Source organism: Eubalaena glacialis, chromosome 19 (assembly GCF_028564815.1).
Source record: "Eubalaena glacialis isolate mEubGla1 chromosome 19, mEubGla1.1.hap2.+ XY, whole genome shotgun sequence".
NCBI classification, from domain to species: domain Eukaryota; kingdom Metazoa; phylum Chordata; class Mammalia; order Artiodactyla; family Balaenidae; genus Eubalaena; species Eubalaena glacialis.
Window position 1 is genome coordinate 5,788,883 of NC_083734.1, and position 12,501 is coordinate 5,801,383.

The window sequence follows — 12,501 nt, forward strand, 5'->3', positions numbered from 1 at the left end:
TCCAGAGAGAAATTCTATCTGACTCTGAATGTCACCTGAATGCAAGGTCAGAATCACCTGTACAGGGTGGTCATAAAAGCAGAAGCTGATGGACAAGGTAAGACTCGATAAAGCCACAAAGAACAAAGATGTATGCATGCAAAGTGGCCGCTCTCCTGTAAAACTGTACATTAGGAAGACAACAGATACCAGCATAATTCCAGAAATGTGGTATTTTTGTTCCTTAGATCCAAACCAAAACTGGCATATCTGCACGTATACAGATGTACATATACACAGAGCATCAAGAATGGTGTATCGCTAAGAAAGCCCCATAAAACGTTTGTGGGGAAAGTAGATGAGAAACATTTGAACAAGGGTGATGGGTGATGAGGGGCACCTATCACTCCCGAGGGCAGAGGCACACTTTGTAGAATGAGGTCCTCCTCTCCTGACAAGTGGAAGGTTTTCTTTGCTGCAAGTATCTCCTTGTCTAGCATTTCAACTTCATAGATACATGTATGTCTCCCGCAAAGCAAAGGATTGATAAAGTGACTCAGCAAACAGTAAAAGGCAAACAAGAAAATAATGTAATATCAACAGGGAGTCAAGGCTCATCTATTGTCTAAACTCTCAACTGTTCTGGGTGGCCTAGAATCTATGATGTGGGGCTCAGATGACTTACAAAATCTTCGTGGAGAAACCGAGGCCATTTCCTCTTTGCCTACCACGCAGGAATAGCAGTGATCACCCACTGCTGTCCCCCCGCATCCAGGTCACCATGAAAGCCCCAACTCTTAGGGCTCATGCAGGACTCTTTGGAGGTGTCAGCAGGCAAGCTTGGGGACACTGATTCAACCAGAGGCTCACTATTAGGGTTTTCATAGACCTCCAGCCAACAAAAAGGGACTCCCTTAGGGCTTCCCCATCTTTCTCAGTGGAGAGGAGCAAAGAGCTGGGTACCCTGCAAATCTCCACTCTGTTGGCAGCCTCCTCCATCTCCTCCCTGAGGGCATCCGCTTTGGCACCTGCAGGCTGTAAGCTGCTGGACAAACCCGAAGACTTGGAAGTCTGCTGCCACCTGATGGGAAAGAGGAGACAAAGAGGAGAGAGGTGTGAGACAGGTAGAGAAAGCCCTGGGGACACTGTGGGAAGCAGAGAAATAACTGGTTATGAGTATCACCCAGGGAACGACACAGCCTCATTCCAAAGGAGAGATAATGAAAAGGTACCCAGTACCAGACCAGGAGAAAGGGGGCTCCAATGTCCAAGTGGCAGGACTGAAGGAGGCTGAGGATAGCGGCCACTTCAGACAGAGCAAGGATTCCCCAATTTGCCATCATCCTCCCTCCTGTCTTCTGAACACTCAGGCCAAATGACTTCACCACTGTTTCCTCTGAAGCACGGTCCATGCCATTCCTATTAGCTTCCTGCCTTTCCTTCGGGCTGTGAGTTTTGAAACATTCACCTACTTGGCTGAAGCCAATCATGGGTGCTAAGTGAGAGGACAAGTGGGTAAGATTAAAACAAATGTGAAAGCAAAAGTCTCCACTGGTAAGCACTAAGCAACCTCTGATCAACATTTCGACACCTCATTTATATTTTCTTAAACATTTATCTCTCTGCAAAGAATACTGGCCTTCTGAGGGAGCCCCTTGGGAAGCTTTAATGCGGAAGCACAAATATTTCTGGTTGCTAAGTCATTATCAAGGAATTACCAAAAGCAGGCCCTGAAAGAAGGTTCTAATTATGCTAAGATGCTAGTAGCTATAGCAGGGAACAGCAGCGGGCCTCTCCCCCTGAGGCTGTAAACTCAACAGCCTATAGGGCCCAGCAAGTAGGAAAAATAAGTCAAATGGGTCATTATCTTAAAATCTCATCCACCCAATCCTTTATTTCCTACTTGTGACAGGGACATGAGATATAAAGCTGTTTCTCAGCTCTAAGAAAAACAATCGCGTAATCAGGATGACAAAGGCTGCCAATGCCTGGCTGCAGTCTTGGGAAGTCAGGAGGAACAGGGAGGGGACGGGGACGTGGTGGGGGTTCACTGGAGGGTGATCAGGGCTGATGGGGCCCAGGCAGGGCGGGTGTGGCCCACAGGTTGCTGGATGTTTCAACTGACAAGCTGCGAACTGTCAAGTGAACTCATCAGATGAAACGTGACAACAGATTAAACAGCATCCTCTAAAACCACGCAGGCCAACAGTGTACGGACCAAACCCAAGAGGCCTGCGGGCTCCATCTGGCTCTTGGACTGTCCATCCAATGTACAGGCAAAAAGTGCAATGTTACCCGCATTTTGAGAATCAAGAATTGAATCACTAAGTGTCTTCTCTGTACAATTCTTCTTTCCTCTTGTGTTATGTGCAGGAAAAAATTAGAGAGTGGGGCATTATAATACCAAAAAAGGGGACATTAGTTCTCTTTGCTATTAGCAAAAAGTAGCAAAATGAAGGATTCTCTGCCACTTAAAAAGCGCACCCATGTGAAAATTACTTTAAAAGGCTTTAGGACATCAAGCTGGCTTGAAGCTCCAGAGATGGACACATGTGTCCTGAGAAAGATTCCTCATCCAAGATAAGAATTCAAGGCGAATTAGAAAGGATATATTCTATTCCAAAATGTTAAAAAAAAAAATCTAAGCTAACAGATAAGGATTAGTAAAAATTCCTGCGCAATTCTTTCTTATAATGGTTTGCCCTACAGAAATATTTAATTAATACCTCCCAGGCTTAGTCAAATAAAATATGAAATGTCATGCCTGTAATTTAGATCTCAGATAATGAATACACTTCCATGGTTGATTATGGTAGATTATGGAGCTACAACCCCCATCCCATTCATGCTACCTGAAGGAAAAAAAAACTAACCAATATATAAGTGTAAAAAATAAACAAAGTGGCCACAAACACTAGGCTGATTTTTAGGGTTTTATAGATCTGGATTAGATTTGTTTTTTTTAAAAAAATCCAAATTACACTTAATATATGTATATTAAATTGAAGACATTCTCCAAAGTTATCTCTTTCTTTTCTTCCCTATTCCCCTTTATTTCCCCCCCCACCCCCAATTCTGTCCTGGTAGTTTAAAAACATACACCTTTCCCCTCCATTTATAAGGAATTTTACTTGTAATGGATAAGTAATCTACTTTGATATTATAAAATAGTGATAAAATGCCCCCCAAATGGTCCCTTTGTGGAGACTGAATAGCAAAATATCAAGGGAAACTTGGAAACATTTGTATAGGTAGCAACTAATTGGGAAAAGTGCCACTAATCATGAATTTCGACAAACAATAAACGCTGGAGAGGGTGTGGAGACAAGGGAACCCTTGTACGCTATTGGTGGGAATGTAAATTGGTATAACCACTATGGAGAACAGTATGGGGGTTCCTTAAAAAACTTAAAATAGAGCTACCATATGATCCAGCAATCCCACTCCTGGGCATATATCTAGAGAGAACCATAATCTGAAAGGACACATGCACCCCAGTGTTCATTGCAGCACTATTTACAATAGCCAAGACATGGAAGCAACCTAAATGTCCATCGACAGAGGAATGGATAAAGCAGATGTGGTACATATATACAGTGGAATATTACTCAGCCATAAAAAAGAATGAAATAATGTCATTTGCAGCAACATGGATGGACCTAGAGATTATCCTACTAAGTGAAGTAAGTCAGACAGAGAAAGACAAATATCATGTGATATCACTCATATGTGGAATCTAATTTTTAAAAAAGATAAAAATGAACTTATTTACAAAAAGGAAACAGACTTACAGGTATCAAAAACAAATTTATGGTTATCAAAGGGGAAACATGGTGGGGAGGGATAAATCAGGAGTTTGGGATGAACATACACACACTACTGTATATAAGAGAGATAACCAACAAGGACCTATTGTAGAGCACAGGGAACTCTACTCATTCTGTGATAACCTATATGAAAAAAGAATCTAAAAAACAATGAATATATGTGTATGTATAACTGAATCACTTTGCTGTACACCTGAAACTAACACAACATTGTAAATCAAGTATACTCCAACAAAATTAAAATATTTTTAAAAATCATGAATTTCGAGGAAGGATGATCTTCTCATTCAGAGGCTCTATAAGTAAACTCAACAACTGTTCTGCTCTATTAAGAGAAGAAATAAGGCTTCTTGTCCAAGAAGAGTTTGAACTTTGAAGTTTGAAGAGAAGAAAGTTCATTTCTTCCCACTAAGGTAGCTGAGGTGACTCCATCATTCTCTGGGAAAGATGCCATCAGTCTATGATTTGGGGATGATGAAGACAGAATACAAGCTTTAAGGAAAGGCTAATGGAAAGAAAAAGGCCAGAAATAAGGGTAAGATGTTTCAGAGACCAGGAGAAGGGTATAGAAGGCAAACTCAAGATCAGTTCAGGGTGACAGGAAGTCCGGAAGAAGTTTTGGAAGGAAACAGGAAAGTTGCTTTTGTGGGACATTTATTGTTTCATCTGCCCAGTCTTCTTCGCTCCTCTGCCTTTGGCATCCTCCACTCTTTGAGGTCCCGGCTCAGAAGGAGGATGCTACAAGGAATAGATCCTAATGTATGCAGACTGGCCAAATGGGGGAAGTGGGGTGGGGCAGAGGTGGGGGCAGTGAGAACCCAACTGCTCCTCCAAGAGTAGCTGGTGATGTTTGCATTTCAGTAGCACAGTATCTGGTCTTACGCCCACTGTTCCATCTTGGGAAACAGTGCTCATGCTGACTCAGGGGGAGGGTTAGAGGAAAAGGCAAGAAGTTGGGGTGAGTTGGCTTCAGAAACAACCAAAGTTGTCAAGGGTCTAAGTTAAAGGTTAGAAGCATAAAAATTTGGAGGGGGTAGTAGATTATTTCCTTACCAAATCCCAATACACAAGAGAGGATGTGCTGAAGACGTGAAGAAGTTTGTTAAATCATGGAAGAGAGGTCCCTGATGACACTTCTCTGTGGTTTCAGAATCTACACACCACTTGGTGTCAGCATTAAAAACATAAGACAAAACTAGGTTGACCACGGCTGTCACCAGGGAGAAACTCTCTCTCCCCTAAGGGGGCTGAATGAAAATGTGTAAGTGGACAAGGCAATGACAAGCTTTGACGCTAACATCCAGCCCTCTGAGCAGAAGCTCTGGGCTGGGAATGCAGGTGTTCCTTAGAGAAGCAGAGAAGAGATCTCAGAGCTAAAACCCAGGTCCTCACAGAAGGAAATGACTCTGCAAATCCAGGAGCCTGGTGTCCACCATCACCCGGACGGTGGGACAAGCAGCATACCCGCCATCACCTTATGTGACTTTGGGATGTGGGACTTGAACACTGGGGCTACAGGACGCATTTTACGTGGTGCACGGACACTGTAGGAAGTCATACCACACCATTATGCCTGATGCAACCTTCTCTCTGTTCCTCCAAGGGCCCTAGGGGGAGGGCCTCAGATCTGGGTCAGAGTAACTTCAACAACTTTCTAATTCCTCCTCCTCTTCCCTTTTCAGCAACTGGAGACAAGCTTCAGGATCACAGCCTTCCACAGGCAACAGGACCTAAAATTTAACAGCACGGGTACTGCTTTCAACCTGTCCACTTGTACATTTACCTGGTACTTGTAGCTAAGGGCACTGCCTTTCACTTTATGGTAGTGCTGTTAAGATTTCTCTTCTAACTAGACTCATTTTGAAAAAATGTATCGACATTTCACAAGGTGTGTTGGCACAGATGTCAAACATCATTCAGGTGGACTGAAGTTTGGGAAACACTAAGTGAATTAAAGAAATGCTGACGGATACACACTACGATATATACGGTGGATAAACAACATGGACCTACTGTAGAGCACAGGGAACTATGTTCAGTATCTTGTAATAAACTATAATGGAAAAGAATCTGAAAAAAATTGATAGATAGATAGATATAAATGTATAATTGAATTACTTTGCTGTACACCCAAAACATTGTAAATCAACTATACTGCGATAAAAAAAGAAGAAGAAGAAAGAAACTCTGTTTCTCTGCTAATCTAGCCTGATTTATTTCTGGTCTTGGGGGACTGTGCTATACTTTCTGTTGATCCAAATGCAGAATTCTGGTGCCTCAACTAGTTATAGTAGCAGCTTCCTTTTGGAAAGCTCTTGGGAAGTACTGTGACAAACAGGATCTCATCTGACACTCCAAACAACCTCCCAGGTCAGCCCACAAATACTGCAAATGCTGCTACTGTCTGTGCACAGGTGAGGAGACTACTATTCTGGAAGGTTCAGTGACTTGACCAAGGTCGCAGGTCTAGAGAACAGGCAACCTGGATCTTGGACCTCATCATTCACTCCTGGTTTGGGACTCGTTATCCTATAGCTCGCAGCCAAAGTATTTCCAGTTTTGTCTTTGTTTTTGTTTCTTTTTCTCAAGAAAATTAAAATAAGATGCGGAGGGCTTCCCTGGTGGTGCAGTGGTTGAGAATCTGCCTGCCAATGCAGGGGACACGGGTTCGAGCCCTGGTCTGGGAAGATCCCACATGCCGTGGAGCAACTAGGCCCGTGAGCCACAACTACTGAGCCTGCGCGTCTGGAGCCTGTGCTCCACAACAAGAGAGGCCGCGACAGTGAGAGGCCCGTGCACCGCGATGAAGAGTGGCCCCCACTCGCCGCAACTAGAGAAAGCCCTTGCACAGAAACGAAGACCCAACACAGCCAAATAAATAAATAAATAAATAAATAAAGTGTAAAATTAAAAAAAAAAAAAAAAAGATGCGGAGGTTCTTAAACTTGACCTACAAAGGACCGAAGGTGGAACCAAAAGGTTCCTTCCGTATTATTATTCACGAGTCTGCACTGCTTCAACGTGCACACGTACGCACACATGCCACTGTAAGAAATAAGGCGTTTACACACAACCATGACTTATGACGGCCACAGTCAAAGCCACTGCAGGGCCACGGCACACCCCTGCTGGAACGGGAACTTTCCGGTAGATTCTGGGAGGCGGGAGCAGGGGAAGAGTAGCACTGTCGGAGCTGCACTTCTCCCATAATGGTCTCAGGGTTACAGAATGGCTGCAGAACAGACAGTCACACCATCGACCGCAGGAAAAGGAGACCGGGTCCCCAGAATCAGAAATCCTCCTCTCATGGTAAACAGGACGACACATCACGCTACCTGCCTCTCTGATTTCTGCCCCTACCACTCCCCACTTTGTCCCTTCCACCCCTGCCATGCTGGTCTTCATTCTGTGTCCTGAATACGTCAACCTCATTCCCGTCGCAGGACCTTTGCATCTGCTGTTCCTGCTGTCATGGGCAGTTCTGCACCAGATCTTTGCATGGTTGCCACCTTCTTATGAGATCAAGTGTCATCTCCTTAGAAAAGCCTTCTCTCATTCACCCTATCTAATGCTGCAGCCCGCTTCTCCACATCTCCTGCCAAAATTACACTGTGCTCTCTTCTTGATAGGACTTATGGCTTCTGAAACAGCCTCACGTGTGTGTTCTCTTGCCTAGATCTAACTCCCAAACCAGGCGGTAGCCTCCATGAGAGCATGGTCCCAGGACCTCCAGCGCCTGACACACGGTGGGTATAAGAAACACTCGATGAATGAAAACGCTCACACACAAAACCCTACCCCTCAAACATGATCACAGCTCCTTCAAAGAGGCAGAAATGAAAGCAAAGAAATCCCACCACACCTCGTTCGTGAAGAGTCCATGTCCAGTACAAGCTTTGCTAAATGTTTCCTCTGTTTTTGGATATTTGGGATTTCCACCTGTGGGTACAGGAGAAAAAAAACACAGTTGATTTGAAGCCCAAGACAGATTCTTTTTTTTTTTTTTAATTTTTTAAAATTGAAGTATAGTTGATTTAAAATGTTTCAGGTGTACAGCAAATTGATTCAGTTATACATATATATATATATTCTTTTTCAGGTTCTTTTCCATTATAGGTTATTACAAGATATTGAATATAGTTCCCTGTGCTATACAGTAGGTCCTTCTTGGTTATCTCTTTTATATATGGTAGTGTGTACCTGCTAATTCCCAACTCCTAATTTATCCCTCCCTTCCCTTTCCCCTTTGGTAACCATAAGTTTGATTTCTATGTCTGCGAGAAAAGACAGATTCTTAAAGAATTAATGATATCTTCCCAACAAGTTTGCTCGAGGTCTCCCAATCCTCATTTTCAGAGGAAACTCTTGGTTCCCTTTCCTGAGCTAAACTCTGCTCTTTCTTCACTGGAATCTCGTGGAGCCCAGACGCAAAGCGAGTCTCAGCACCCAGCTCAGACCTGCCCCCTTGAGTTCGCTTGCGGCTTTGGCTGGGACCCCAGAGCACCTTTATAAAGAGCAAGAGGGCCTCTCAGGAATGGTCTAGGCTGTACCAGGATAGCATCTGAGAAGTCGAGAGCTGGTCCATATCAAAGCACCATATCTAGAACGTTCTCCTTGAATACTTCTAAGCACTTCGGTAATTATTTACCCATTCATCTGTCCCAGAAACTGCACCAGGGGATGGGGAGGTGCTGGGAGTGGTCTAGAAAGGAAACCAGACATGGTCCAGGGCAAGGCTGCCCGATACGGTAGCCTTGAGCCACCTGTGGCTATGCCATTTCAAATACAAGGGAGCGTGGACTTCCATGGCAGTCCCGTGGTTAAGACTCCACACTTCCACTGCAGGGGGTGCAGGTTCAATCCCTGGTCGGAGAACCAAGATCCCACATGCCGCTGGGCGCAGCCAAAAATAAATACATAAATAAATTCAAGGGAACAAAAATTAAACAGAATTAAAAATTTAGTTCCTTCGTTGCACTAAACACATTTCAAGAGCTCTGTAGTCACAGGTGGTTAGTGGCCACCAAACAGTGCAGACGAGGAACATCTCCATCACTACGGCACCGTGGACGCTTGTACGATCGATTAAAGGGGACTGGGAGGAGGTCCAGGCTTCAGGATGAATAACATCCCCCAGAGATTTTCTTTCTTGATAAAATTTCACTTGGTTGAAGCTGGCAAAACTGTCACATAGGCATTAAGGCTTCTTTTTAAGAAAACAGTATTCTTTAGTGTCCTTTAAAGTAGAAAGAGAAGGGCCCTATGTAAACAGAAACAGTGAGGGGGCCTTAGAGAGTCTCTTGGACACGGGTCCCCAGCCCTTGTGAGTAGGGGCTGCTGTTCATTTTTTTTTTTTTAAGTTTTTAATTGAAGTATAGTTGATTTACAGTGTTGTGTGAATTTCTGCTGTACAGCAAAGTGATTCAGTTATACATATATATACATTCTTTTTTTTTCATATTCTTTTCCAGTATGGTTTATCATAGGATATTGAATCTAGTTCCCTGTGCTGTACAGTAGGACCTTGTTGTTTACCCATTCTATATATAATAGTTTGCATCTGCTAATCTCAACCTCCCAATCCATCCCTCCCCCTCCCCCTTGGCAACCACAAGTCTGTTCTCTATGTCTGTGAGTCTGTTCCTGTTTCGTAGCTACGTTCATTTGTGTCATATTTTAGATTCCACTGTTCATTTCACTGAAGACTTGAGATGGGTGGAGGACAGGGGTGGAGATGGGGCGGAGACCCTGCGGGGGACGCGGTGATGCCGCCAGCCTTGCAGCTTCACCCATGGGGATGCCAGCAGAGGAGAGGGTGGGTGGGAGAAGGGGGCAGCCCGCAGCTCAAAGGGCTACCAGGTTGGGGAACCCCAGGCAGTCGGGGAGGAACGATCCCCGGTGAAACACTGTGCCACAGAGTGGGGTGATGGGTAGAAATAGCCATGAGGCTGGAGCAGAACCCCAGAGCCCACCACTCCACCCTCCCCGCTCACGCGGGCCCAGCCTCCCTCCTGCTTCTGACCTCGGCCAGCAGGAACAGGGGCTCGATCACATCTCTCTCGACCTGCAATTCAAAATGAATCAGCTCCTGGGCCAGCTTGTCCTCCGCCTCGCCACAGAGTTTCAGCATCTTCCTGTGACAGAAGGGAAGAAAAACCATCCTGAGTACCCTGCAGAGAAAGATGTGACCCATCACCCCCCAGCCAGGTAAACACGCACGAGATGGTGTTAATAAAGTAGTTGACTGCTGTGCCGTCCCACTGACCAACTGGCTGCATGTGGTTTCATTTCTGACACTGTCTACTTCCTGAAGGATGCTGAGTACCTACTGTGTGCCTGGGCTAAAAGGGGATTTGTGGGGAAAGTTAAGAGAGATGTGGAGAGAACAGATTCACACATGCCAAATCCACAGGCCTAGAAAGAGCCAGATGCTTCTCCCTCTTGAGACCACTGGAGAAAACAGCTAAAGTCAATGTGCCAACAAACCAACATACCTTCAAACACATACCAAAACCTCAATGTCAGTAGGCTCTAACAGAAAGAAAACTCCTTCTCCCAAGCCATGAAAACTTATTTAATATAGGATGAGCGGACGATTTTCCAGTGAAAAACTGGAATGGAAAACCATGTAAAAGTTTTTTAATAATGAGCGAATTACATAAGACCTGAATGAGTAGAAACTTATGCCATATTCCTAGACGGGAGAATACAATATTTCAAAGATGTTCATTTCCCCTGAAGGGCATACAAGCAGCCCTCCCTTTTCACGGTACCATGTTACCCGAAACTCATGTAAAAAGTTTTTACAAATTAACAAAAGTATGGAAAGAGGTAATACTATTCTAAAGTTAGTATGTACTTTTCCTGTCCATATATATTTTTTTAATTAATTAATTAATTAATTTTTATTTTTGGTTGCATTGGGTCTTCGTTGCTGCGCATGGGCTTTCTCTAGTTGCGGCGAGCGGGAGCTACTCTTCGTTGTGGTGCGCGGGTTTCTCATTGCGGTGGCTTCTCTTGTTGCAGAGCATGGGCTCTAGGCATGCGGGCTTCAGTAGCTGTGGCACGTGGGCTCAGAAGTTGTGGCTCACAGGCTCTAGAGTGCAGGCTCAGTAGTTGTGGCACGCGGGTTTAGTTGCTCCGCGGCATGTGGGATCTTCCAGGACCACGGCTCAATCCCGTGTCCCCTGCATTAGCAGGTGGATTCTTACCCACTGTGTCACCAGGGAAGTCCCCCTGTCCATACTTTTACACTTTTATTACATATGTATGTGTTCACATGCAATACATAATACAGCTGCTTCAGCCAGCTAAATTGCTTGCTTTTTACATTCATCATTAGGTTTCAGCTAATTCTGCATGTATCAAGATGGATAAGCCCCAAACATAATGATGAGTGTAAAAAGCAAGTAATAGAAGAATAGGTTCAGTGTCAAACCATGGACGTAAACGTTTTTAACTGGGTCATTTAGGGTGCCTCTTCCATGCAGTGTCTATTCGTATTTTTTGGTGATTTTTGTATTACGATCTTTTTATTTGTAGGAGTTCTTTATATACTTACAGGTATGTGTGTGGGTGTAGAGTAGATTTAAATTCTTTTTCAGATCTGCTGCAAATGTCAACTCCCAGGTTGTGGGTTTATCTCTGTATCTTTTTAATGGTGTCTTTTCTCTGATTTTTCTAGTTCTTAGCTCCCTATTTCAACGGCTGCTTCTTTTTAGAATTGTTAAGCATTCACTACTGACTCTCAACCACGGGAAAGGAGAATTAGCTCTATTTACATTTCCCATTCCTCCATTTATTTCTATCAGTAGATATTTAGTATTTACACTACCTTTTGACTCCATCTGCTATTCGGAGCAAAGCTGGGTTGTGGACGATGATTACTGGTCCTTCCTGCATGTTTATTTGTTCTCTTGGGAGTTAATAATTGCCTTATTTCGGCTTGCTTGTTTAGTTTTCTGTGTACCGGACTGCACGCCAAATCCTCTGCCACTCTTCTTATTTGTCTCTTAAGCTACTGAACCACCCCGATGTGAATTCGTATTTCATCTTCTTGAATCAGCCTCTCCCAGACCCATGTCCATCTGCATTGAGTTTTCCTTCTCTCTCCAGGCACGGCGGTCTTCCTGAAATCTCCCTTCACCATTTGCTGGATTCTCTCTCTCCCTGTCCTGGGCTGGAGATCCTGTTTCCTACTCCCCTACCCCTGCCTGTCTCGGTCACTGCCTCACTGTGGGCCCACCACACATCGGCTTTCTGAGAAAGTGTGTGGGAAGTCCATTTTTTGAGACCCTGCGTGTCACAACTTCTCTTTACCCTCAGGCTGAATGAAAGTTAGACAGAAGACTATATTCTATGCTTCATATTCCCCCAGAATTTTGAAGGCATTGTTCAATAATCTTCTAGCTTCGGGCTTCCCAGATGGCTCAGTGGTTGAGAATCCACCTGCCAATGCAGGGGACACGGGTTCAAGCCCTGGTCTGGGAAGATCCCACATGCCGCGGAGCAACTAAGCCCATGCGCCACAACTACTGAGCCTGCACTCTAGAGCCCGCGAGCCACAACTACTGAAGCCTGAGCGCCACAACTACTGAAGCCCGTGCGCCTAGAGCCCGTGTTCCGCAACAAGAGAAGCCACCGCAGTGAGAAGCCCGCACACCGCAACGAAGAGTAGCCCCCACTCGCCACAACT

At 44.6% G+C, this 12,501-nt stretch overlaps 1 protein-coding gene across 3 annotated transcripts in view; it reads right to left on the minus strand.

Moving 5' to 3' along the window:
• The window catches only part of ARHGAP44 (Rho GTPase activating protein 44), a 144,527-nt gene that overhangs the window by 45,218 nt on the left and 86,808 nt on the right, over window positions 1-12,501 (minus strand). The window contains exons 5-7 of one of the 3 annotated variants that reach the window (XM_061174635.1): window positions 9,829-9,940; window positions 7,669-7,745; window positions 943-1,060 (exon numbers count right to left, since the gene is read on the minus strand). In XM_061174635.1, the coding sequence (XP_061030618.1) occupies window positions 943-1,060; window positions 7,669-7,745; window positions 9,829-9,940 (307 nt within the window). The remainder of the gene's footprint in view (window positions 1-942; window positions 1,061-7,668; window positions 7,746-9,828; window positions 9,941-12,501) is intronic. The other 2 variants (XM_061174636.1, XM_061174637.1) reach the window with 2 other exon arrangements.